The sequence below is a fragment of the Capra hircus genome, chromosome 6 (assembly GCF_001704415.2).
Source record: "Capra hircus breed San Clemente chromosome 6, ASM170441v1, whole genome shotgun sequence".
In the NCBI taxonomy this organism is placed as follows: domain Eukaryota; kingdom Metazoa; phylum Chordata; class Mammalia; order Artiodactyla; family Bovidae; genus Capra; species Capra hircus.
In genome coordinates, this window is record NC_030813.1 from 114,499,340 (window position 1) to 114,523,672 (window position 24,333).

Below are 24,333 nucleotides of genomic sequence, written 5' to 3' on the forward strand. Positions count from 1 at the left end.
CTTCTTGCCCCGAGCCCCAGGGCAGGCTGCTCGGAGGGTCCTTCCCTGGGACACCCTCAGTTCATCCCCAGAAGCCTCCTCCGCGATCCCCCGCCCCCTGCCCCGCCAAACCTGGATGACTCCAGTGTGCCCGCCCCCAACAGTCCTGCTGGGGCCTCAGTCAGAGGTGGCCCGGGCGCCACTCACAGGCCAGGCCAGGCCCTCCCACGGCCCCCAAAGCCCTTGGCAACCCTGCACATGCCAGCCCCCACACCACCCCGCGGCCCAGCAGCCAGGCTTCACCTCTGTGGGGAGGGTCCTCTCCCCCAGATACCTCACTCTTGGAGCCTGCTCACTCAGCGCCCTCCTCCCCCAAGCCCGGCTGGGCCTGGCCCCCTGACTTGCAGGCGCTGTCGCTCAGCTGTGTCCACCTCTTAGCGACCCATGACTGCAGCCCGCCAGGCTTCCCTGTCTCACCATCTCCCAGAGCTTGCTCAAACTCCTGTCCATCGAGTCGGTGATGCCGTCCAGCATGCAAAGGCAGGCGCCATACGCCTCACCTTTTCATCTGGACTTTGTGTCACCGCCCCTCCGCCCCCCGGCTCTAGACCATCAGCTCCTGGTGGGGGGCGGGGTGCTGTCTGTGCAGACTCTGCTGTGCCCCCAGCACACACCCAGGGCCAGGGCGCGGGAGCCCTCACCAAAGCTTGGTTGAGGTTGGGCGGCCGCGCCCTGCCTCCGGGCCTTCTCTTGCTTGTCTGACAAGGAGGGCCGGGACTGACGTCCCATCAGTGTGATGCTCATGGATTCTGCCCCCTGGGTCTCAGGTCACAACGCCCAGAACTGAGCACACCCCCACGCTCTGAAATTCACACGGGGTTGGCACACTGTAAATCAGTTCTCTCTCTCTTTCCGCCGTGGACTAGGCAACGTGAGAACAATCTATTTTTCTCCACAGCCTGGAAACTCCCAAGGACTAACAGAGGACGGGGAAAGCCACTTCAGAGCGGGCCTGACACCCGCTTTCCTGCTGCTGTTAGCAGGGAAAGACAGATAAACAGAGATGCTGTCTCCCAACCTTCCCTGCTGGGCACTGGGGCTGGCACCCAGGGGGCAGGCTCAGACCCCAGCTTCCAGCCAGGCCCTGACTGGGTGGGTAGCAGGCGGCAGACAAGTGGACGGGACTCCACGGGGTCGGACACGCAGAAGGTGGCACAAGATGGCAAAGTCACAGGCAGGGTGGGGGGCGCTGGCCCCCACGGGACCAGCCCTCTGTGCCGCCTTGGTTTCCATGCAGAGAGGTCCTCCCCTGACCTCCAAGCCCACCCTAACTCCACCCTAACTGCCGATTCCCTTCCGGAGGGTGGGGTCCTCTCCAGGGCTCACCGAGTCTTCAGGGAAGGGTCTCAGCCAGCCTGGGGCTCTGTCTGACATCGGCACACCTCTGAGCCCCTGAGTAGGGGGAATGTGGGGAACCTCAAAAGGGAGAACAGGACTCGAAGGGCCGGGGGGAGGGGGCGGCTAGAGCAGCAGCAGGCCAGGCCACAGGGCCCAGACCAGGGGAGGGGCCCACACCTCCTGGTGTCCTTCATCCTGTGACCCGCATCTTGTGAGGCTCAAGACCCTCTCCTTGTAACAGAAAATCAGTACCATCCCTTTCCTGGGCAAAAATCAGATTCAGCAATGATACAACTGACTACACGCAAGAAAGCAAGCAAGCAGGTGAAAGCATTGGTTTGGTTGTTCAGTCATGTCCAGCTCTTTGTGACCCCGTGGGCTGTAGCCCACCAGGCTCCTCTGTCCACGGGATTCTCCAGGCAAAAATACTGGAGTGGGTTGCTGTTCCCTTCTCCAGGGCATCTTCCCAACCCCAGGGATCGAACCTGGGTCTCCCGCATTGCAGGCAGATTCGTCACCAACTGAGCCTCCAGGGAAGCCCAGCCAACTGCACGCACAGCACAGATAATGAACACGGGAGTGGGCTGCCATCTCCTTCTCCAGGGGAGCTTCCCGACCCAGGGATCGAACCCAGGTCTCCCACGTTGCGGGCAGACGCTTTAACCTCTGAGCTACCAGGGAAGCCCAGATAACGCCCTGGGTGTAGCATAAGGGAGAAGAACAGCAGTCTATCATAAAACGTGTGTTTCGGTGAGATCTCTTTGGAGGGACGAGCCGTGCCAGCTGAGAACCACCGTCTTAGAGGAGGGAGATATCACACAGGTTTCTCAGTCATCTGCTTCCCTGTGGGAGAGCAGGGACTGGGCCATATCCACCAGCTCCTCTCTGCTGCCTAGCGCTGTGCCCAGCACATAGCAGGTGCTCAGTTAATGTTCGGTGAAGGGATGGGTGAGTGACTGAACAATGAATTCAGCCTCAGGTGAGATGTGCTGATGGTGTCATGAGCGGGATGAGGTCGCGCCCGGCCCCTGTGAGCCCACAGAGGACCCCAGGTGGGCGGCGGGGTGTGTGCGCTGGCTCCCAGCAGCCCCTCTGCCTGTCCCAGCTCCCTGCGCACTTCTCCAAGACGGGGTCTCCCCCCAAGCGCCCCGCACAGCGTCCGGCACAGAGTGGGTGCTCAATAAATACCCGTTGAATTTAGCGCATCTCAATTCAACAAACATTTATTGAGCGCCCACTGTGTTGAGTGTCACGGCCCTACCCTCCTCTGGCGCGCTACGGATGACGTCCCGGGATGCAGGCGGGCCTGCCTCGCTGCGTGCACACCGCTTTGGCCAGTAACGACTGCAGGCTAAACTGGTGTTGGCGGCCTCACGACTGGGGGCCACTCGCATCTCCTCGCTGCAGCTTGAGAGAAGCAGGTGGGCGCCCCTCTCTTCTCAGCTGAGGCGTGCTGCTCATCCCGCCCAAATTTCTCAAGAGGCTGGCAGACAGCAAGGCACACCCGACCTAGGCAGGACCAGCAGCCTGGGTCCTCGTTGCTATTTCCATGCATGATGGGAGCAGAGCGTATCACCAGGGCAGAGATGAAGTCACAGGTGCAGTGGTTAGACACCGTGGGCTCCCCATTTGCAGGAACCAGTGTCAGAACAGCAGCAGAAAGTGAAGCGATGGCAGAAGCATCATCACTTCTGCACAAGCATTATTATTTGTGAGCCTGCATCCCTGAAGGAGGACATGCATGCACACGGACCCGCACACAAACATATACAGATGTGCACACACACGTGCGCACAATACGCACACATGCCCACACACGGACAGATGTGTGCACACATGCACACACGCACCACACATACATGTACAAATATGTGCATACATGTGTGTTCACAGTACACACCCATGTACACACATACACATGTGTACACACATACGCATACATACAAACACAGACGCAGGTTTTTGTACTTCAGAGGGCTCGCCCAGTTCGAGCACGAATTCCAGCACAGACACTGCGATTCCTGCAGGCTGGGCACCCCTGCAGCTTGCGATGAGAACACGGCAGCAAGGAATGGGGTTGACACAGGCCTCGCAGGTGTGTGATTGCCCAAAACAGCTGCACAGCCTCCAGGCTTTGCAGGGTCTACTGCCCGGGGGGAACGCCTGGGATGACCCCAAGGCACCTTGTGTGGCACAAGATGAGGAAATAGTGCAGGGAGGTGGGCAAACACGCCCAGGTCACAGGCAGGTCAGTGTGGCACAGGGAGGCCCCTAGGAGGCAGCCTCTTCCTGCCTGGGCTTCTCCCCAGATGGAGGCCCCCCACTAAGCCCCAAGCCAGAGGCAGGCCACAAAGGGACTCTCTGGGGACAGCAGCTACTGCCCCCCACGCCCTCCCCGAGGAGAGACTCGGGGCGGCCACCAGCCCTACAGACACGGGCCCGCCCACCACCCAGCAAGGAAGAGCTGATGCTGGCAAAGCCCGCCTGAGAACTCGAGTGTCCACTCCCGGGAGCGAACGCTTTGGTGCCCCCAAGAGGGGTGCTGCTGGGGCACTGCTGAGGGTGCTCTGGGGAGCTGGCGCAGTAGGAGGTCTCCACCTTCCAAACAATTGCCATTTGGAAAAGCAGAGGGGCCATGGTTGGGGCCACAGGCAAGTTCCAAACCACCCCCCCTGCCGCCACCCCACTTGGGCAGAGAAGGGCTTGGGGGTCTGGCTGAAGCTGCCGGGTCTGGATCTGCCCCTCACTGCTCCTGTAAGCAGCCCTGCACCACCCCTCACCCCCGCCCGCCTGCCTCGGCCTTTCCTGCCCCCGCGCCGCCGAGTGAACGAGTCTTGCTGAGGGTCTTCCCTGGTGCAACCTTCCCGAGGGGATGCCAGCCCTGCAGTGACTCTAGCTTTCACTCGGACAGCGGCTGCCCAGGCCGGCAAGGCGCCTACAGAGATGGCACACAACACGACACGCGCTTGCGGTTTTTAGACATCTTCTTTAACAAGCGGTCGCCTGCACGCTTCCCGGCCCCTCCCACGTCGGAACACACGCGCCTTCGTTTGTGAGATGGTTTACAGTCAGGAGGATGAGGATGAGGATGGTGGTGAGGAAAAGCAGTCCATCTGCTGAGCATCTACTACGCGCCCGGCTGAGCGCTGGCGGCTCATGGCTTCCCCGCCCTGGGTGGCTAACAGCCCCGCCAGGCACACGGGTGAAACTGAGGCCCAGGACCGGCAGTGGGCCCAAGGTCAGTGTCCAGCAGGGACTTGAACTCGGGCCTCTCTCAAAGCAAAGCCAGTGTCTTTCCTGGGCTTTCTGACACGCACACCCATCCCCTCCTGGCCTTCTCTACTTCCAAACTACACCTCTAGCTGGTCCACAGAAACCCACCCACAGCCGCTGAGACCCAAAGAGTCCATCTGCCATCTCCAGTATGCGCCAGGCAGCAGCTTGCTGCTGTTTCCTCCATAGTTCACAGCCTCTGGACATGCAGAGCGTTACGGGGATGTCTGCCCCACATCTGAAGGGCACACCGACTGCGTGTCACGATCCCCTGGATCAGGCAGATGTGGGTCTTTGTCCCACCTTGCTCCCTGAGGACATGGGGTCCCGGGTCCCGGCCCCTTGCTCAGGAGGGGCACACAGTAACACGGGCCAGCGTTCTTGCACACCACACCGGACAGCGCTGCTCTCGGCCCTGAGTCTGGACTCACCGCCTGGACCACGCTCCATCCGCTCTGGCGAAAAACAGGCCCTCACTGCCAGCCTGGAAGCCCTTTTCCCCCTGAGGACCCCAGGAGCCTGAGTCAGCCTCCTCCCAGCCGTGGAGAGTTCAGGGGTTACACTGGCACGGCCTGCAGGCAGCCTGCTGGCTCAGACGCCATCGAGGAAAGAAAGTGCGTGGCTACGGGTCTGCTTCCTATCCAACTTGCCCTTCTGTCTGTAGGTGTGCTCTCAGAGTTTTTAAGGAGCAAGGCTTAGATCTGGGGGGGATCAGCTCGGGGTCGTGGGCCCCTTTTCTGCAAGGCCTTTCATGCCTCACTGACAGCCTCTCGCTCAGAAGAACCACTCACGTGAGTAGAAGTTGTCCCCTGGCACCGTCTGGGGAGGGCCTCTGTCGGTCCCGCTACTGAGGGACAACGACTGGCTATCTAGGTCCGGAGAGTTGGTCCTCGTGTCTGCCTCCCCCTTGAGAATCAGCCAGCTGGTCTTCTGCTAAGAAAAAAAAAAAAACGAAACAGAAGCTTTGTGAATTTCAACTTGACCTGCAGGGGCACTGCCCCATTTTACAGATGAGGAGACTGAGGCTGGGGAGGTCAGGGCCCCAGGTGAGGTCACAAGTGGCGGGAGTTGGGTAAGCCAGCCTTGGGCTCCTGCTACACTCACCCACCTTCCTTAAAGACGAACAAAGGGTCTTAGCTCTTGAGCCAGGGTGGACTCAAGATTTATTTTCTTTTCTTTTCAGTCATCTCCTTGGTTAAAGAAACAAAAGTGGCTCAGACAGTAAAGAACCTGCCTGTAGTGCAGGAGACCTGAGTTTAATCCCTGGGTCTGGAAGATGCCCTTGAGAAGGGAATGGCTACTCACTCCAGTATTCTTGCCTGGAGAATTCCATGGACAGAGGAGCCTGGCAGGCTACAGTCCACAGGGTCACAAAGAGTTGGACACAGCTGAGCGACTAACGCTTTCACTTTCAAGTTACACAGCAAAGAATGAGGACTTTGGTAGAAGAGGTACTATTCCTAAGTGAGAGGAGGCTGGTAGGACTGCCTCTTAAATGTGGTTCCATGTGGCCCGCGCCAGACCCCTAAGGAGCAGCACCTAAGGGGAGGGGCTGCGGCTTCGAGTTGGAGAAGGCCCCCCAACACTGGGCCTGCCCCTCATTACCTTCCTGTTATCCAGGTCGAAACCTCCATCCTCCCCGTCTGATCGCCTCGCAGCTGGAAGGGAAACATCAATTGGTCAAGGCAGCGTACCATCGATGGCGGGTTTGCACGTCCTGGTTCCCACTTCACAGTCATGCTCAAAATGGAAATGAAAGAAACGTTGCCAGCACTTGTATTTTTGAGGACTGAGGAATCAGATCGGCTGGGGGACTATCCCCGCAGGAATGGGGGCTGGGGGCCTTGCACAGGATTCGCTAACAGAAGAGCAGGTGTGTGACACGATGTCTCATTAACAATCCAGCTGACCCCTCCTTGGCCGCTTGGCATTTCGAAGATCACGCTTTCCACCTTCCAAGTTTAACTTTAAAATAACAGAAGGGCCTCGTGGTCCAGCCCCCAGTGGGTCAGACTCTGCTGGGTTGAGCTTCAGAGACTTCACTGCTCATCCCCACATGACCCATTTCTCAGATCAGAGGACTGAGGCTCAGAGCCTGACGTGACTTTCTCGAGATCACAGATCAGCGGGCGGCAGAGGCTGACATGGGACTCCAAAGTCCTTCCTCTTGTCTGCCCCACCTCACTGCCCACAAGACGCAGAGCGGTGAGTGAGCGATGCCGCTGGGAGGACTCCAGGAAGAGCAACGAGGGGGCGCAACACAGACCAGAGGCGGGCTCGACGAGAGAGGGCGCGAACGTCCGCCGCTCGGCAGACTCTCTGGAGCTCAGTCAAGAGGTGTCTGCATTCTCCGTTTCCCCCCCTTTTTTTTTTTGCGGGGGGAGGGTGAGGATCGTCACCCAGCAGGGCTCACGTTATCGTCTCCAAACTAACATGATGAAATAAACCACGCAAGGGCAAGGCCGACAGTTCTCAGCATCCAACTCAGTGACGACCCATCCCCTGCATCCCGAGCTAAACCACTGACCCCATGCACGCACGGAACCATGAAAGGAAGACCCCAGGGTCCTTCGCCACCTGCCACGGAAGCCGAGGACGTGCGCAGGGTGGGCTCCTTACCTGCAGCCTGCGGAGGGCTCAGACCTTCTAGCCCTTGGGAGCACCCTGCCTTGCGCACCACCAACGACAAGACTGACATCAGACCCGAGAGCTTGGAAACGGGGGACTGGGCTACAGGACCTTGACAAGATAAGGCCACAGTTGAAGACTGTCCTGGACGCTCTGACATTTCGTTATTCCCAACGACTCCCTGTTTCTCCTTCTCCCGGGAGAGACAGCGGCTTGCAACATGAAAAGAAAGACCTCGCTCTCTCCACCGACAGAGGGCAACGGGTGCCAAGCCTGTGTGCGGGGCACCGTGATGGAGCGGCAGGGGATGGGGCCCAGAGGCAGATGCACGCCCAGCAGCGTGGACGCTCCTGCTGCCCAGACGATGGCTGTTGCTGGGCAGCAGCGCCCCGGGTGTCGAGCCATGCATCAGCCGGACTCCTGGGGGCTGGCACAGCAGCCTCAGCGACAGTCCGGCCAGCGCCTACTGGGGGCTCTGAGAGCTCGGCCACTGTCCAGCCCAGAGACGGCCTCCAGGGCTGGCTCTTCTGGTAAAACTGAGTGATCCTCACCCCTCACCAGCCCGCAGAGGCCCCTGCAGGCACTGCTGCGATTGGGGTCACTTGCAAACGCACAAGCAACTAAACGGTCAGCCAAAGGGCTGTGGAGGGCCTGAGAGTCCGAAGACTCCGCGTCCCAGGGACCAGCACGCCCCCACCCCACCTCCTGGGTCTGGGGACCCCATACAGCCTTGGGGGTCACACGGGGGCAGGAGAGCTCTGGCTGTAGAGCCGCCTCAAGGCTCAAAGAAGCGCCCCACCTCCGATGGGGGGACCCCAGCAACATGCAGCAACTTTTCTCTGCAAACACCTCCAGCTCCGAGAAGTGTGCACGAGCTAACCAGACCCAAACAGGGGTTTTCCAGAGCCGCATAACACACGGCGGGGGGTCTCTCCAAAAATGCGAAATGGGCTTAGGGACACAGAGGACCCTGGCGCTTCGTGTGGCTTGCGGGCTGCTTCCTTAATGGCCCTGAGCCTCAGTTTCCTGATCTGTAAAATAGGCAAATGCCACCCACCCCACCCCCTTCACGTGAAGAGGATCACGTGAGAGGAACATGGATACTGCCACATATGAGGAGCTCAGCCCACAGGTCTGAAACATTAGGAATAAACGAGAGGCGAATCGTGCAGCGAATTTGTAGCAGGCCGTTTCGGGGTGTCAAGAACAGACAGACCGGCTCAGGACAGGCAGAGAAACAGAGTTGTGTGCGTCTTTCCTGTCACACAAGGTGGCTCCATCTGAGCTGCGGAAGGTATCTGCCATGAGCACCCTTTTGGACTAGGCTGATGTCCTTGCTCCTGCTTGCCCGGGACCTTTGCGGGAAGCACCCTGATGGGAAGGGCGATCTGCCCAGAGCCATCCCCTTTCCCCCCAGAGCCAAAATGCGCCTCCACCCCACTATGAAGGAATCCCAGAGAGACACATGAGATGCGATTAATTTCTTTAAAGTATTAATCACTGTGTCATTTCTGCCTCTTTGCAACCCTAGGACTGTAGCCCACCAGGCTCCTCTGTCCATGGGATTCTCCAGGCAAGGATACTGGAGTGCGTTGCCATGCCCTCCTCTAGGAAATCTTCCCAACCCAGGGATCAAACCTGGGTCTCCTGCATTGCAGGCGGATTCTTTGCCGCCTGAGCCACCAGGGAAGTAGTTACAGGCTGCGCGGATGGCCCCTGTGGCCTGGTGCGGGTGGGTGGCTCTGGGAGGCAGGAGGGAGCCCCTTGCTGAGAGCAGGTGTGGGAGGTGGTAAGGCACCCCCCACCCCCTGGGCCGGGGCTCCCACGCACGCCGCCACCTGACAGCTCCCACGCACTGGCCGGTGAAACGGAACATCTGTCCTCGCAGCTGGACAGCTTCCTGGGAAGTCTGGAGGGAGGCATTACGTTTCCCTCTTGAATTCCCTTTCAGCACTGAGCCAGCTCACTCCACTGGGAGGAAAGTCCCCCGCTCTGTGCCAGGCATCACGTGGCTGCACACGGAGCTCCTGGGAGCCAGGACCCTCCTCCCCAGAGCAGGACTCAGAGCTGGTGGGGGAGTCCTGGCCACCTCCCAGAGGGCCAACACTGGGCTCAACACTGCAGGTGACTCGGGGCTGTTCAAAGGACCCAAAAAAGGTCCCTGTCACAGCTGGGGGTTTAGCGGGCGGTGGGAGGCCTCCTGCGGACCCCCAGCCTGTCCATCACCCTCCGCTGGTCCGACAGCAGCTCTTCCCAGTGGGATGTGGTTCTTCTTTCCCTTCTTTCGTATTTTCCATTCAGTTTCTTTGCTTCCTTTCCTGTTTCTCATTCCTTTTTAAAAACATGTCATTAAGCTGTAACCAAGCAGAGACATGATGAGGGACAGAGGAGCCTGACGCACTGCAGTCCGTGGGGTTGAAAGAGTCAGACGCGACTGAGCAACTGAGCGACAGGAGATGGAGCTAACATTGTCGAAGAAAATACTGCTGGTCCCCAGTGACGTTCAGTGAGAGCAGCGGGTTCAGGGGTCGGACAGACCTGGGGTAGCTTGGCCGTCAGCTGGTCACGATGGCCACTTCATGGCCCTGACCTCAGCTTCCTTGCCTTGGACCGCAAGGAGATCAAATCCGTCCATCCTAAAGGAAATCAGTCCTGAATATTCATTGGAAGGACTGATGCTGAAGATGAAGCTCCAATACATTGACCGGCTGATACGAAGAACTGACTCTTAGAAAAGACCCTGATGCTGGGAAAGATTGAAGGCGGGAGGAGAAGGGGGCGACAGAGGATGAGATGGCTGGATGGCATCACCGACTCTATGGACATGAGTTTGGGTAAACTCCGGGGGTTGGTGATGGACAGGGAGGCTTGGCGCGCTGCAGTCCACGGGGTCGCAAAGAGTCAGACACGACTGAGGGACTGCATGGCAGCTAACAGGGCTATGTCAAGATGGGGCCCCGGCACACACGATGCATTTGCGGCAGCTATGCAATCGCTAATCCTGACCCTGATCCTCATTCTCAATATCAGTGCCCCCCGCCCTCCCCTCCCTGAGTCCCCAGGCCTGGCTGGAGGCTCATTTCCCCAAACATACAAGTGGGATGAAGGCATCAGAAAATAGCGTTGCTAAATTAGAAACAACTTTTGATGACTTGGCAATAGAAAGTCAAATAGTAAATACATTAATTAAAAAGCATACATTTTTAAAGCTCACTGAATGTATCATCTTAAACTAATTAATAGGAGGGCATGTCAACCCCCTCCAGTATTGCCTGGAGAAGGCCTGCGGACAGAGGAGCCTGGCAACTTCAGTCCATGGGGTGGCAAAGAGTTGGACATGACTGAAGTGACTTGGTGGTTTAGTTGCTAAGTCGAGTCTAACTCTGCGACCCCGTGAACTGTAGCCCACCAGGCTCCTCCATTCATGGGATTTCCCAGGCAAGAAACACTGGAGTGGGTTGCCATTTGGCTTCCTAGGTGACCCTAGTAGAGAACCTGCCTGCCAATGCCGGAGAAGTGAGAGATGCGGGTTCGATCCCTGGATCAGGAAGATCCCCTGGAGGAGGACGTGGAAACTCAGTCCAGTATTCTTACCACTGGGATTGCTGAGTGGCTAAGGCGTTGGACTTAAGAATGCACATGTGTCTGTGTGAGTTCGAACCCCGCTCCCGGTAGTAGTGACATAGCAAACTAATTAAATGGCCCAGGAACTCAACGTCACTGCCCGGAGTTTGTTTCTGGCAAGTCGGGAGATTAAACTGACGGCTTCTCCAGCCTGAGGCGTGTTCCTCTCTCCGTTGAGAGAGATGAGTGGACGGTTGGTTTGCTGCTGAGATGGGGAGAAGGGGCTGCACATGGACTGGAAACACACAGGACACATGCGCATGCTCACACACACGCGTGCTACACACACGCGTGCTACACACACGCGTGCTACACGCATGCACGCCCCCACCCCCGAGGCACTTCCGGCGGACACAGTCCAGCTAGATGGGGAAACCTTATCAAGTCAGAACGTCTCAAATGCACCCCAGCACACCCACCCACCTCCCCCCGAGGGTTGTCCGGGGAAAGCAGGACGAGAGGACTCGGGCCCCTGAGAGCGCCTGCCTCTCTCACGGCCCCTTTACAGTCAAGCAGGGGCTGACTGTGTTCCTGCTCATCCCACCGTGAGGCTGAACGCTCGGCAGAGAGCAGGCGCTCTGTAAGGTTCATTTCATAAAGCAATCAATAAGCTCAAGTTCCAGAACGTTAAAATAGTGTGGGTTCAAATAGGAATTCACTTGCCTTTCAATAGAAAAGTTTTAAATATCCAGATTAAAAAAAAATATATGAAGATCACCCCTGGTAAGAACAAACTGGGATTTCCCTGATGGTCCAGTGATTAAGACCCTGTGCTTCTGCAGGGGCCATGGGTTCAATCCCTGGTCGGGGAATTTAGCCCCACAAGCTGCACCGTGCAGCCAAAAAAAAAAAAAGGTAAACGGAATCTCTGTGGCACGATCCAGTTAAGAGACTTAGTGTGAGAAGTTCTCTCTCGGATCTCGGCCTCATCAGATGCTAGGGAGCAATGTCACAAGCTGATTTACCGCCTGGCCCCCTCCCACCCTGTGTGTGTAAGTGGTGTGTCACCGGCCGATCAAAGGCCAAGTCAGTCAGTTCTCCCCGCAGACGAGGACAGCTTCAGGGCTGGAGCACAGGCGCCCCGAAGGGAAAACATCACTGTCTGCCTGCCCCTGCCTTCCTGAGCTCAGTTTCCCCACGGATGACACGGGGGGCTGGTCTGGACAACCTCTGAGGGTCCTGGGGTTCATGAGCCCTGCCCTCTCCGATCCCTCGGGAAGATCTGGGTTCCCTGCTTCTCCGATCAAGGGGCAATAGTAAAAGGCATCACCTCCTGGAAGCCCAGGAGTTCCCAGTCATCTCTTGCTTTCTTGGGGAGAGGAAGAAATACCCAAAGCACAGGGCCTACTGCAGTCAAGGAGAACATTTATAAAACGGACAGACCGCGGGCTTGTAGTAAGCCCCAGCCAGCCAGCCAGCCAGCCAGTCGTGTCTGACTCTCTGCGACCCCACAGACTGTAGCCCACCAGGCTCCTCTGTCCAGAGGACTTCCCAGGCAAGAATATTGCAGTTGGTTGCCATTTCCTGCTCCAGGGCATCTTCCCGACCCGGGGATCGAACCTGCATCTCTTGTGTCTCCTACACTGGCAGATGGATTCTCTACCAATTGCGCCACCTGGGAAGCCCAGTAAGCCACAAAAAAACACACTATCTTTGGCCATGCTGCGTGTCATGCAGTATCTTCGTTTCCTGACCAGGAATTGAACCCACGCCCCCTGCGTTAGAAGCCTGTAGTCTTAACCACTGGACTGCCTGGGAAGTCCAGAATACACGCTCTGATAGCTCTCACCCCACAGCATCCTTCCAGTTGACAGGGGTCGTGGCCGTCCTGGGGATGCCTCTGGGCAAGAACTTTAAGCATGGGAGCTCCCTTTCCCATCTCTCTAGGGATGCAATAACAATCCCGCATCACGACAGTTTAGAATGTGATTTCACTTTCATTGCCCGACCCGGGCCCTCCCAACCAGCCTGTCCAAAAGGCAGGACGGAGGATCAGTCCTGTTCTGCAGACGAGGAAACAGAGGCTCAGGATGGTGAAGCAACACATCCCAAATCACCAGAAATTCTCTGAAGAAACAGAGGTGAGACCTGGAGCCTCCTGTCCCCTGAACACCTGACTCCTGCAGGCTCAGTGGAGTGCAGACGGCTGGTCACGTCTGGGAGGGAAATCGGAGGCAGGGCCGGGGGCGCGGTGAGAGACACCCTCGCCAGCAGAAATCAGCTGCCCCTATTTGCTGAAGCTTGAAATCCCTTTAACCAAAGGCCAAGTCGTTAATTCTACCATCAGAGATTCTCAAAACTCAGGACTTATATTCTCACGGAGGGCTAGAGGACTGATTCTGGTTTGTACTATTTTCCAAAGACCAGATTGGGCCACCCTGGGGTCCAGGCACCTCTGTCCCTCACCATCTAGGCTAAAATCAAGCTGGCTGCTCCCCTCAAAGCGGTGCCCCTGAAGCCACACGTGGGGACCAGCTCGCGGTTATAAGCCCTCATCTGCAGCCCGGCCCTCAAGTCAGCCCTCGGTTCACACACACACACACACAGAGGCGCTTACTCAGACACACTCTCCGCTGCAATTTACGAAGGGGTCTCCCGGGATCCCACCAGCAAACACCACGCACCCAATGCTCAGGCCGCAGCCCCCGCAGCCCCCGCAGCCCCCTCCCCGTCACGTATCAGAGCACAGCACGAGCAAGCACGCAGAAGCAAAGGCCCCAGCAGGCGTGCAGGGCAGACGCAGCAGCAGGGGCTCCGACGGCATGTACCATGCTGCTTGTAGATGGGGGGTTTCCTGTAGATGTTATCTTTGACGCCAGTGTCTGGGAAAGGAGAAAGGAGAACAAGGAGAGAGATGGCAGGGTGAGCAAGCGCACTGTGGTGGTGCCCATTCTCCCGCCATCCGTCAGCAAGCAGCCCGCCACCCAGAGTCCCCAGCAAGGATCGAGGACCCCAGCGACGGGCGCCCGGGCCCCACACGCCTCGGCTGCACTCGGCCCAGATGCCACCCACCGTTGTGAAGGGGGCAGAGGGCCGGAGGGGGCCAGAGTTGGGTGTCCAGTGACAACCTGTCTCCAGTCCACTCCCAGAAGGGCAGCCGCGCCTCCCCGGGATTTGTGGGGCTTCGGGAGAGACTCAAACACGTGCCGGTTTGGGGATGTGCACACCACCCATCTGTGGATTTTTAAAGCATCTCAGAATATGGGGTGGGGGCGGGGGATGAAGAAGCTTGGGGAGCATGCGAATCCCAAGAGGTAAGGGCAGACGCTCGCCCCGACAGCTCAGGGGCGGCCCATCTGCCTGGTGGGTGGCCGTGCGTCCTGGGCGCCTACCTGGGACGTGGAAGTGGCGAGGAGCCTGCTGGTAGGTGGAGGGGGGAGGCTTGCTGTCTGAGAGCACGGAGAGGCTGGGAGTGCTCCGGCCACTTTCACTGCCTCCAGACGGAAGAGCGAAGACAGCAGACAGAGGCGGGAGGGGAAAGCAGAGGAGAGCATTTCAAGCGTGAGAGCTTCGGGAGCCCGTCTCCCCTGCCTGGTGGGGCCTCCCTGCCCTCTGCCCAGGGGAGAGAGTGTGACCCCCCCCCTCCACCGACACCTCCAGATGGGTCCCCACGACTCGTTAATCCAACCTCGAGGGACCGCCTTCCATGGCCTCAGAATGGGGGAACAGGAGCACCCAGGGCAGGGCCCAGCCTGCTTCCAAGTTCCCGGGATGGCTGGCCGGGCCATCGACAGTGCCCCTCTTTCCTTGGGCGGGGGGAGTGGGCATGGCCAGGCTGCTGCCTGAATCTAGGAAATCACAAATTCATCAAGACTAAGCACCCCCACTTTTTCCTAAGTATCCTTGTGTAAAAAGATGCTGACTTCTTGGAGGATTCACAAATCAGCCATTCACAACAGGGGCTGAAGTGCTAGAACTCATTGACATCTGTCTTTCAAAAACCACTGAGGACAATTTTATCAGCTACAGGAGAAAAAGAGGCAACTGGTGTTCATCAGCTGCCATGTTCCCAAATAAAGCAGTTTTTTTTTTTGGCTAGATTGAAGGGGAAGAGCCCTCTGATTTTGGCTCCGACTTTTATCCCATCTGGATCTGTCAGTTCAGTTTTTGCGGACAAGGTTGGATTATCAAGTCACAGACTTTAGACAGCCGTGGTCACCCGGTGGCCCTGCCCACCCCACCCCCACACCTCCTGAAGGGATGGCGCATGGCTCGTCTCAGCAGGACATACAAAGGCACAACTCACTCCCCACTTGAGCTCAGGGAACGTCACGTGACAGCTTGGTGAAAGGAAAGGGGCGTCTCGACCTGAAAACACCCTGGACTGGGAGTCACAGGACCCCAAGGCGACACGCGATGAGGCAGCACGGGCCGGCCTGGAGGTGGGCTGACGGGGGTGGAGCGGCAGATGGGCTTGGGGGGTGCTCTTGCCTGGGGGTGGTGTGCTGGGGGCCCCAGGGGGCCCGAGGGGCAGGGTGGGCACAGCATACCACAGCCAGCTCCCCAGACTGACTGCAGCTTCCAGCAGCTTCCTGCCAGGACACCAGTTTCATCTGTCAGCGTGGACAGAACGTCGGGTAGAGAACTGTACCCCTCAGGGAGGGGGTGTGAAGCCCACTTTTCCCTTAGCACCGCCCTCCAGCACAGCTCAGAGCCTTCCGGAGGCCTGGTGATGTGGTCCTGTGGCACAGGACACATCTGTGCATGTGTCTCCGTGTGCATGTGTGCGCATGTGTGTGTGTGTGTGCACGTGTGTGTGTGTGCGCACATGCACGTGTATCTGAGGAGGGCTGTGGCTTTCATTGGGGTCAGGGGGCAGGTCACACCCACCTCACACCTGCCATCCAGGGCCCTCTTCACTGGCCACCAGACTCTAAGACTAGGATCTGACCCAATCTGTCTCTGCTCATCGCCCCTCCTCCCCCAACCCCTGGGGGACCCCCTTTCCAATCCTCCCTGCTTGTCCAGGCTCTGCCTGGGTCGAGGCTCAGGTGCAAAGCCTTCCCAGGGGACACAGCCCAGCCGGCCATTCCCTTCTCTGGACACCCGCCTGCCCGCCTAGTCACCATGCTGCTAACCCCCGGTGAAGTGCACACTCCCATAGACCCCACCTGGGGCCTCGCAGAGCACTTTCCCCACGGCCGCCTTCTGCAGGGCCCTGGGTGCTGGCGAGACTGATCTCTGGGCACTGCCTTCCCCGTGGGTCCTAGTGGCCAAAACCCCCACCACCGACATCACCAGGGGTGGGAGAACGCCAGAGGCAAGCCCAGCTGTGCGGCGACGCTGAAACAGCACAGAGCTCCTCATGCCCGGACGTGTGGCCCCTCCCAGAGGCGGGTCAGCACGGAGGTCGCTTCTGACCTCTGCTACGGACGGTCCTCAGCGCCCTCAGGGAGCCGTGAGGGCCTCGGTGGGGGAGCCATCCCAGAGCCCGGGAAGTGCTGGCCCGTGAACAGCCGTCTCCCCTGCCCCCTGGAGTCAGTGCTTTGCTGCGGAGCAGTTCCGGGTGACATGGAGGTTTCCTGCGAATCCCACGCGGTTCCATCTTACATGCAGCCAGCAGTTCGCCACCCCGGTGTTGTCCAAACGCCTTGCTTCACTCAGATTTCACCCGTTTTCTGCTCGTGTCCCTTGGGTATCCTGGGACCTGTCCAGGATACCAGGCGACATGGTCTTCACACTCCCACAGACCCCTCAGGGCTGTGACTGCTTCTCTCTGTCCGGCACCTCATGACCTGGGCAGTTTTGAGAAGTGCCGTGCGGGCGTCTGGCAGACCGCCCCTCAGGGAGGAGTTGCCGGGTGTGTTCTCATGACCAGACAAGGTCACAGGTTTGGGGGGAAGAGCCCGGAGGGGAGGAGCCCTCCCCTCGTCGTCAGGGGTGCTGCCGTCCATGTGACCTGGTGCTGAGATTGACCTTGACCCCACAGCCAAGGTCGTGCTGGCCCAGGATTCTGCATGTCCGGCTCCTCTCCGCCCCCAACTCTGTACTCTTTGCAGGGAAACTGCCCAGCACAGCCCCCTCCTGGCGGCAGGGAGGAGGGCACCCCTCCTGGAGGGCAGAGGATCCCCGTGAATCACTGGGGTCTCTTCTGCCGGGAGCTGGTCTCTTCTCCCCATTGGTTGATTACTCGGTCATGCTTTACATGGCTGTGGACCCATGGACGTTTGTACTCTACTTTCCGATCCAGCACCATGCCCTTCGTTCCGCTGCTCAGCTGTCCACACTCAGCCCTCGGGAGCGCCCCCACCTGGCTCCATGGATCTTCTCAAGGTGACCAGAGGCGAGGCCAGCCCCCAGCCCCTGCAGGGCTCCCACGGGACACCACGATGCAGGCGGGTTCCACCTGCCCGGCCTGCTGCCTCAGGCCACCTGGGCCGACCACGGCCACCAGGCGGATGGTCCCAGAAGGGGGTGAGATGAAGAGGTGCCGACAGGCGCCACCAGTGGGTGGGCAAGGGGGCTCCGATGAGAGGCTCCGCCTCTGCAGCCCCTCCTCGCCCCCTCACATTGCGGGCGGGGGGCTTACGGGTCACTGCCCCCTCCTGCCCAGCAGCATGGTCCTGCCAGCATCACCTCTCTCTGCACTCAACTGCTGGTCCCTGCGGCCTGCTCCTTAACAGGTGAGAGGTCGGGCTTAAACCTCACACTGATCTGGGAAATACACCAGGGACTGAAATTTATACTAAAGTGCAAATGGCTGCCACGGGCACCTAAGCTGCACACAGGTCTTGTCAGGAGGGTGGCCCTGGGTGCCAGGACATGGTGGGAAGGTGTGTCTGTGAATGGAGGGGTGAGGTGGGAATGGAGGGGCATGCAGCCAGGTCAGGGCAAGTGCTGGTCCCTCCTGGGTGAGCCTTCAACCTGTAGCATCGTCCAGAGGGAAAATCTCCAGCTGAGCAGCCAAGGAAGCTGAGCTGCTGGGAGGAGTGGCCAGGGAAGGCTTTCCTAGAATGCAAGTGGACACCAGGCCCCATGACCAGCTGAGAGGAAGGCAGGTGGCCCTTGGCATGGCTCGCCACAGAGCGTCCACAGGCTGTGATGCACCAGACCCTGTGGGCCTTGGGGAGGAGCGGTCCCACAGCCTGCAGGTGGACGCACCTGGTGAGTGAGGGCCTGCCTCTGGGCCCAGCCCAGCAAGCTGTCCCTGCACCTCCGTCTCCTCAGGAGGGAGTCTGGGAAGGAGGCTGGGGCTCCTGAGGTCACAGGCGGCCCTGGAAGTCAGCAGCAGGCAGACCCGGGGGTGCCAGGCAGGCACCCTCCACATCCTGCACAAGAGAGGAGGGTCGGGGCTTTGCCCGATTCCTGGACAAAGAGACCTGGGGGAAAGAGCAGGCAGAAGGGAAGCAGGGTGGCCCACCGTGGAGCCAGTGCCCGCCTGGAGCACACCGTGACCCCTCCCTGACCTCAGGGTGCCCTTGGAGGGGCCGTGATACAGTTTCTGAGCCATGCTTTGGTGGAGAGCTGAAGGGCAGTCCCCGGGGCCGCCTGGACGGATGTGGACAAAGCTGTTTCCCGGGCGGTCAGCCCAGCTCCCAGGGTGGGGCAGCTTGCCTGGCCTTGCCTCTGAGCCATACCTCTGCCAGGGACTCAAAGCAGAGCCACGTCGGGCGGGAGGAAAGCTGTGTGCTCAGCTTTCTGACCTTCGAGACAAGAAGAAGGGGCATCGGCGTGGGTGACCTGCGGGGCCGCGTCTAAACGTCAAGCTCCCTCCAGTTTGCAGTGAGTCTTCTGTCCGCTTCTGGGTGAGGCCACATCCCAGGCACATGGCACCCTTGTCCACATGGATGCACGTAAGCCACGCTGCTCTCCTGCTCACAAGATCTGGGGCTTTGCTCCTTCTCAGAAAAGCCAGGACGTCCAAAATAGTCTGGGAGCTGCGGGGCCAGGTCCACAGAGAGGAGGGGAAAGCACCCCACTGAGCAGGGGGCTCTCTTCTCAGTTAGACTAACGGGGTCACTCAGATGGGTGGTGACAATGCATGTGAGAACCATCCAAATTCCAAGGAGCCGGGATGGGTGACCGTCAGTGACGCATTAATCCCGCTGGGCTGGCCTCTCCCGGTCCCTCGGGGTCAGAAGGTTCTCCTGAAACATTCTGCACTCGGCAGCCATGAGGAACGGGGACCCTAACTCACTCCGGGGGAACCAGCAGACCCACCGCTGCTTCTCTTGTGCTCTGGGGGATCTTTCCGGGGTGTATCAGTCAGTTAGGGCTGCGTAACAAAGCACGTCGGTTGCCTGGCTTGCACAGCAGACATTCGTTTCTCCCGGAATGGAGGCTGAAAGTCCCAGATCAAGGTCTGGCCGGGCTGGGTCTCAGGTGCAGCCTCTCTCATCGACAGAAGACACTGCTCTGGCCTCACACGGCCTTTCCTCTGAGCACATGCAAACAGACTGTCTGTTCCGCCTCCAAAAAGGCCACCCACCCCATCGGATTAGGGCCCCACCTTTATGACTTCACGCAACCCTAATACTCTCCTAAAGACGTTTTTTCCAAACGCAGGCTCACGGAGGCTCAGGACATCAACAAATGAATCTGAGAGCACAATGCAGTCCATAACCCAGGAACTGGCCCTTCTGCTGGACTGATTCACATACGTGTGCCTGGGCATGGGTGGGGCAGACGGGCAGGTCTGAGCCCTGGGAAGAGCTGCAGCCACGCAGGGTGCCCGGCCACCATGAAATGAAGCTGCGGGCACCTCCTGATGACTGTGGCAAGCAGTCCCCCATGCCCGCGGAGCCGAGGGGGAGATAACACGGGGTGACTGAGGTGAAGGCTTTGGAGCCAGCCCAAGGTGGGCGTTGGGTAGGTCCTAGAACCCTCTTCCCACCTTGCCGCTCGCTTTTCTGACACAAGCAGCTGCCTCCTGGGAACACGGACACACCGACAGAGCTGGACACACAAGACACACAGCGGGGAGCACGGGCGTGAGACGGGGGCTTGGGGTGGCCATGCGGCAGCAGACACAGGGCAGCAAGACAGGACGCACTGCGGGTGGCCCGGGGCAAGCCCGCAGCCTCGCGCACCTTACCTCGGAAGTACGGGATGTAATGATGTCTGAACACGGAAGAAGGGCTTGGGTGTTGGGACAGGGACAGGCAGCTACTGGTACCGACGCTCGCAGTACCAGCTGCGGGCGACAGAGAGCAAGTCAGAGTCAGCCCGCCCGGCCACACGGCCGCAGAAGAGCCCCAGGACCCGCTCTGCCGTCTCGACCCAAGAACACACACCTTTCTGAGGCGCCTTGAGGGGCTGAGCCGCCAAGTACACTCGGGGCACCTCTGCTCCAGGCTCAGAGGGAGGAAGGCCTGCCCGCTGGGGTCAAGGTGCCCAGGCCCGCTGCAGGCCTGCTGGGTGGGAGCAGCTGGCCCCCTGGGTCCTGCCCACTGCCCCACGAAGGGGCTTTCTTGGGATCCGGGACCCAGGCGGAGGGCAGTTAGCCAGACTGGGGAGGGGTCAGTCACCGGACAGGCACCAGGCCTCACCCAGGAGAAAGTCAGGCCTTGACCCTGGGGTGGCCATCCAGCCAGGCACCAGCTGGCCAGCCCAGGTGACTCAAATACAGCGGTCAGGGGTCAGCAGAGGGGTCCTCAGAGAGGCTGACGGCCCTTCTCCCTGACCTACCCACCTGCCTGGCCAGTCACCCCCTCATTCCCTCACTTGCTAATTCACTCTCTCACTCACCCACCCGCCCACTCACTCACTCACTTACTCATCCATTCATTCACCACTCATTCATTCATTCACCCACTCATTCATTCATTCACCCACTCATTTGCTCATTCGCCCACTCATTCGCAGTCACTCATTCATCATTCATTCACGCTCTTTCATTCATTCACCACTCATTCATTCATTCACCACTCATTCATTCATTCACCACTCATTCATTCATTCCCCCACTCATTCATTCATTCCCCCACTCATTCATTCACCACTCATTCATTCATTCCCCCACTCATTCATTCATTCACCACTCATTCACTGTCACTCATTCATTCATTCACCACTCATTTGCTCATTCCCCCACTCATTCATTCATTCCCCCACTCACCCACCTACTCATTCATTCCCTGAGTCAGTCACGCATCTCTCACCACTCACTCACTCATTCACTCACTCATCCACTTTCCAAACTTCTGTCGAGCAGGACGTACCAGGCACATGGCAGGGAGGTAATGAACATAACTTTGCCAATGAATGGAGCTTTGATTTTTCCACAAGCTCTGCAAAACTCAAGAGCTGAGTTCATGGAGGTGAGAATGGAGCCATGCAGCAGCTGGCCGAGGAGGAGATGCTTGGAAAAATCCCTCAGAAAAGCAGCCTCTGTGTGGAGTCCCTGTGACTCAGACACACTGAGGCAGCTCAGAGTTTTAAAAGGGAAGGGAAAGCAATACACAGCTGGGCGCCAGGCAGGGGATGAGGCTGGGGCGGGGGAGAGAGGACCCTCCTCAGGCTTGTCCCCACGGCTGTCTTTGGGGCCACTGACCCAGAAACAGGTGAAGCGTCCATGCGTATGCTGATGCCAGTTTTTGCCTGCTGATTTCGGCTTCACAGTGCAAACCTTCCAAGAATTCTGGGAGCTCGGAACTCAGTGACTCCTGCACTTTGCGTGGTTTTTCATTCCTGACACTAACACGTGAGCTGGGTTCTACGTGCTCAGCACTGCCTTGCGCGTTTCCCAGGATGGCTCCTCTAATCAACGGGGTAACCTGCCGCCTCTGCACTTCACCTCCCCACCCAGACCGCAGAGGGCCTTTTGTTTCTGTCACTAAAAGCACAGCCCTCCATCTCCCAGCTCGTCCTTTTTCCAGCTGTGCAAAGTACGAGACAGACCCCTCAAGGAAAAGCAACAAGAAGCACAGGTTCAGGGGGGTGAAAGGAGCTGTGGGGGCGAGGCCAAGTACCTGGACGGCTATAGTGCTGGGGTGATCGCGAGGTTGGGGTGTAACGGCCGAGGCTGACCGAGCCGGTGGAGCTGGGGCTGGAGGTCCGGCATTGCTTGTAGGAGCGGTCGTCCTGCTCCCCCTGGGAGGAAGACAGCCCGGTGAACGCTGAGCCGGGAGCACCACCCGCCTTATCCCACCCTTCCACCCTTCACGCGCCTTCCACACGCCTGACCCAGGAGGCTGACTCAACGTGGCCTCGGGATGGAGTCCTTGAACCTGCACCCGCCAGGACACTTCTGAAGAGCCGGGCGGGGCGCTGGCCTTGGTGCTGACGCTCCCTTCGGCCTGAGTATCCTTTAGCAGCTATCAGCTGCTGGAGGGCAGGATCATACCCATCCCTTCACAGCACCTCCTTGAGGCTGGGCTCCAAGGGTGGGTAAAGGCACCTGGCTCCCCTCACTTCCTTCACTCCCCATCTTGCCCAATCCTTGGCCCCCAAGGGTCCTTGGGAGACACTTTGAGACCCACGGAGATTCTGTATTCTACCAGCCTCAACAGGGGCTCTCCAAGTGTGGGAGGTGAGAAGCCCCTGAGCCAGGGCCCAGAAGCTCAGTTGAGTCAGACGCACGGTCACCAACAACACAGACTCCACTCAAGCAGGACGGGCACTCTCTAGAGCGGTCAGAGCGGGTGGTGTGAGATGGCGTGGCACCGTGGGTGGGGGGTGGAGCAGACTGCCGGACCACCGCAACTCGGCACCCTGGCCAGAGTCATGATGTGGCCTGGCATCCTGCTGTGGGTGGACCCCACTCCTTTGCCCCACCAGGCTGGCATGGGGATGAGGACTGGGAGGGTCTGGGTCTGGCACTCACGGCTCCCACGCCCTTCCCAGCTTAACTCCCGCCTCCCAGGGCTCCTCTTCAGCTAAGCCCGCATGAGCCACTGTCCCTAAACCTTGCCTGCGTGCCCACCTCCACGCTCCGCTCAGGCCGCCCTCATGCTGGGAGCGCACTTGTCAGGGCCTCCCCCCTCCCCGCGCTTAACACTGACCTCCTGGCCCGCCACCACCCCACTCCCCACCGCCGGCGACGGGCACTCTGTCTCCTCTGGGGCTGCCACATTCCAGCTGTCTCGTCTCCATCCCCGGGCATTCTCTGCACAGCCCCACTGAGCAGCTTATACTTTATAGGTGTCTTGTCGCCTCACCTGCCCTGTCCCTGGGGCTCGCGACCACACATGCAAGGGCCCCTCGGTGCTAGCTGCCCACCCACAGGCATCTGTCATCACCGTCCTGTGCCCAGGATCTGATACCTCTGGAGTCTAACTGGCAGCCATCGATGTCATGGGTTAATTTTGAGAAACAGACATGAAGGGCGGGCCACTAATTATAAACGCTATTTCATACAGAAATGCTTTCAGCACGTTCACCCTCAAGGCTCCAAGGATATTCCTACAATCCCACTCAGAGGCGGATGAGGTGGCCCCTGCTACCCCAGCCCCTGGACCTGCTCCTCCTCTGAAGGAAGCCGTGGACCAGACCGCAGGATGCCTGTGTCCCAGGTGCCCACATCGCCAGACTGGCAGACGCACAGGGAAGCATGCGGATGAGACACCATTATAAACATAACCAGCGCCGAGGAGGGCACCCCAGCCTCAGAGGGCCATGGCCTGATGCCAGGGCCAGAGGCCAAGGCGAAGGGCCTGGGGGGCCCTCCTGGGGGAGCCTCGGGCGGTCATCTTTATAATCTAGGCAGCGGAGCGATGAGCGGATGGGCAGGCTGGGGGGCGGTTACCTCAGGCGGCGTTGGCGAGAGCAGCTGAGGGGACTGTGGACACAACACAGGGGACCCCGTTAGGCCCAGCACCAGGGGTTCACGAGGGGAGGGGCCCACACCCGGCCCAGGCACATCCACCCCAGGGACCCTCCTCCTGACGGGAAGGGACTCCTCCCTACTAGATCCCACACGGGTTCCAAAGCCTTCTCTTTGGAGACCTACCATCAGTGGACCCGAGAAAGAGGCCCCCAGGACGGAGCTCTGTGCAGATGAGCGTGGACCTGTCTCCTGGCTGGCCTGCCCCGCCCTGCCACCCTCCCGTGAAGACACATTTCCAGTAGGAGGACTGTTGGTTCAGGGCATCGGGGTCACTACCCCGTGAGCCCACAGGTCTTCTTCAGGAAAGATAAAGGAGCCGGGAGAAAGGAAGGGTGATTCGGAGCCTCGGGGTCTGGGGAGAGGACCAGAGTGAGGGGCTGGGGGCCATCGGGGCCCCGGGGAGCGGCTGCCAGCCAGGCACCTCCCGTTAGAACAAGCGCACCTTCCGCCGTGTGTACATGGGCCTGTATATGGGCCATCCACCACCTGCATACAGGGGCAGGGAGGCAGCAAGTAGCAGAAGGGGCTCTGGGAACTGAGATTCCAGGCCAGAAAGCTCACCTGTCTCCCCCACACCTGGACAGCTAGGAAGATGCTGTGGAGAGTTTCCTAGGAGGAGGCCTGAGTGACTGGGGGCCCCTTCTTGTACCATCCCCGCCCTTAGA

The 24,333-nt window shown here is 59.2% G+C and overlaps 1 protein-coding gene across 11 annotated transcripts in view; it reads right to left on the minus strand.

Annotated features, from left to right (window-relative positions):
• Positions 1-24,333, minus strand: part of ABLIM2 (actin binding LIM protein family member 2) — a 168,470-nt gene that overhangs the window by 37,111 nt on the left and 107,026 nt on the right. For 2 of the 11 annotated variants that reach the window (XM_018049779.1, XM_018049780.1), the window contains 7 exons: positions 23,588-23,620; positions 21,813-21,933; positions 19,937-20,035; positions 14,235-14,336; positions 13,671-13,724; positions 6,256-6,308; positions 5,442-5,583 (listed from right to left, as the gene is read on the minus strand). In XM_018049779.1, the coding sequence (XP_017905268.1) occupies positions 5,442-5,583; positions 6,256-6,308; positions 13,671-13,724; positions 14,235-14,336; positions 19,937-20,035; positions 21,813-21,933; positions 23,588-23,620 (604 nt within the window). Of the gene's footprint in view, positions 1-4,378; positions 5,584-6,255; positions 6,309-13,670; positions 13,725-14,234; positions 14,337-19,936; positions 20,036-21,812; positions 21,934-23,587; positions 23,621-24,333 lie in introns of those variants that run through there. The other 9 variants (XM_018049785.1, XM_018049783.1, XM_018049782.1 and 6 more) reach the window with 8 other exon arrangements.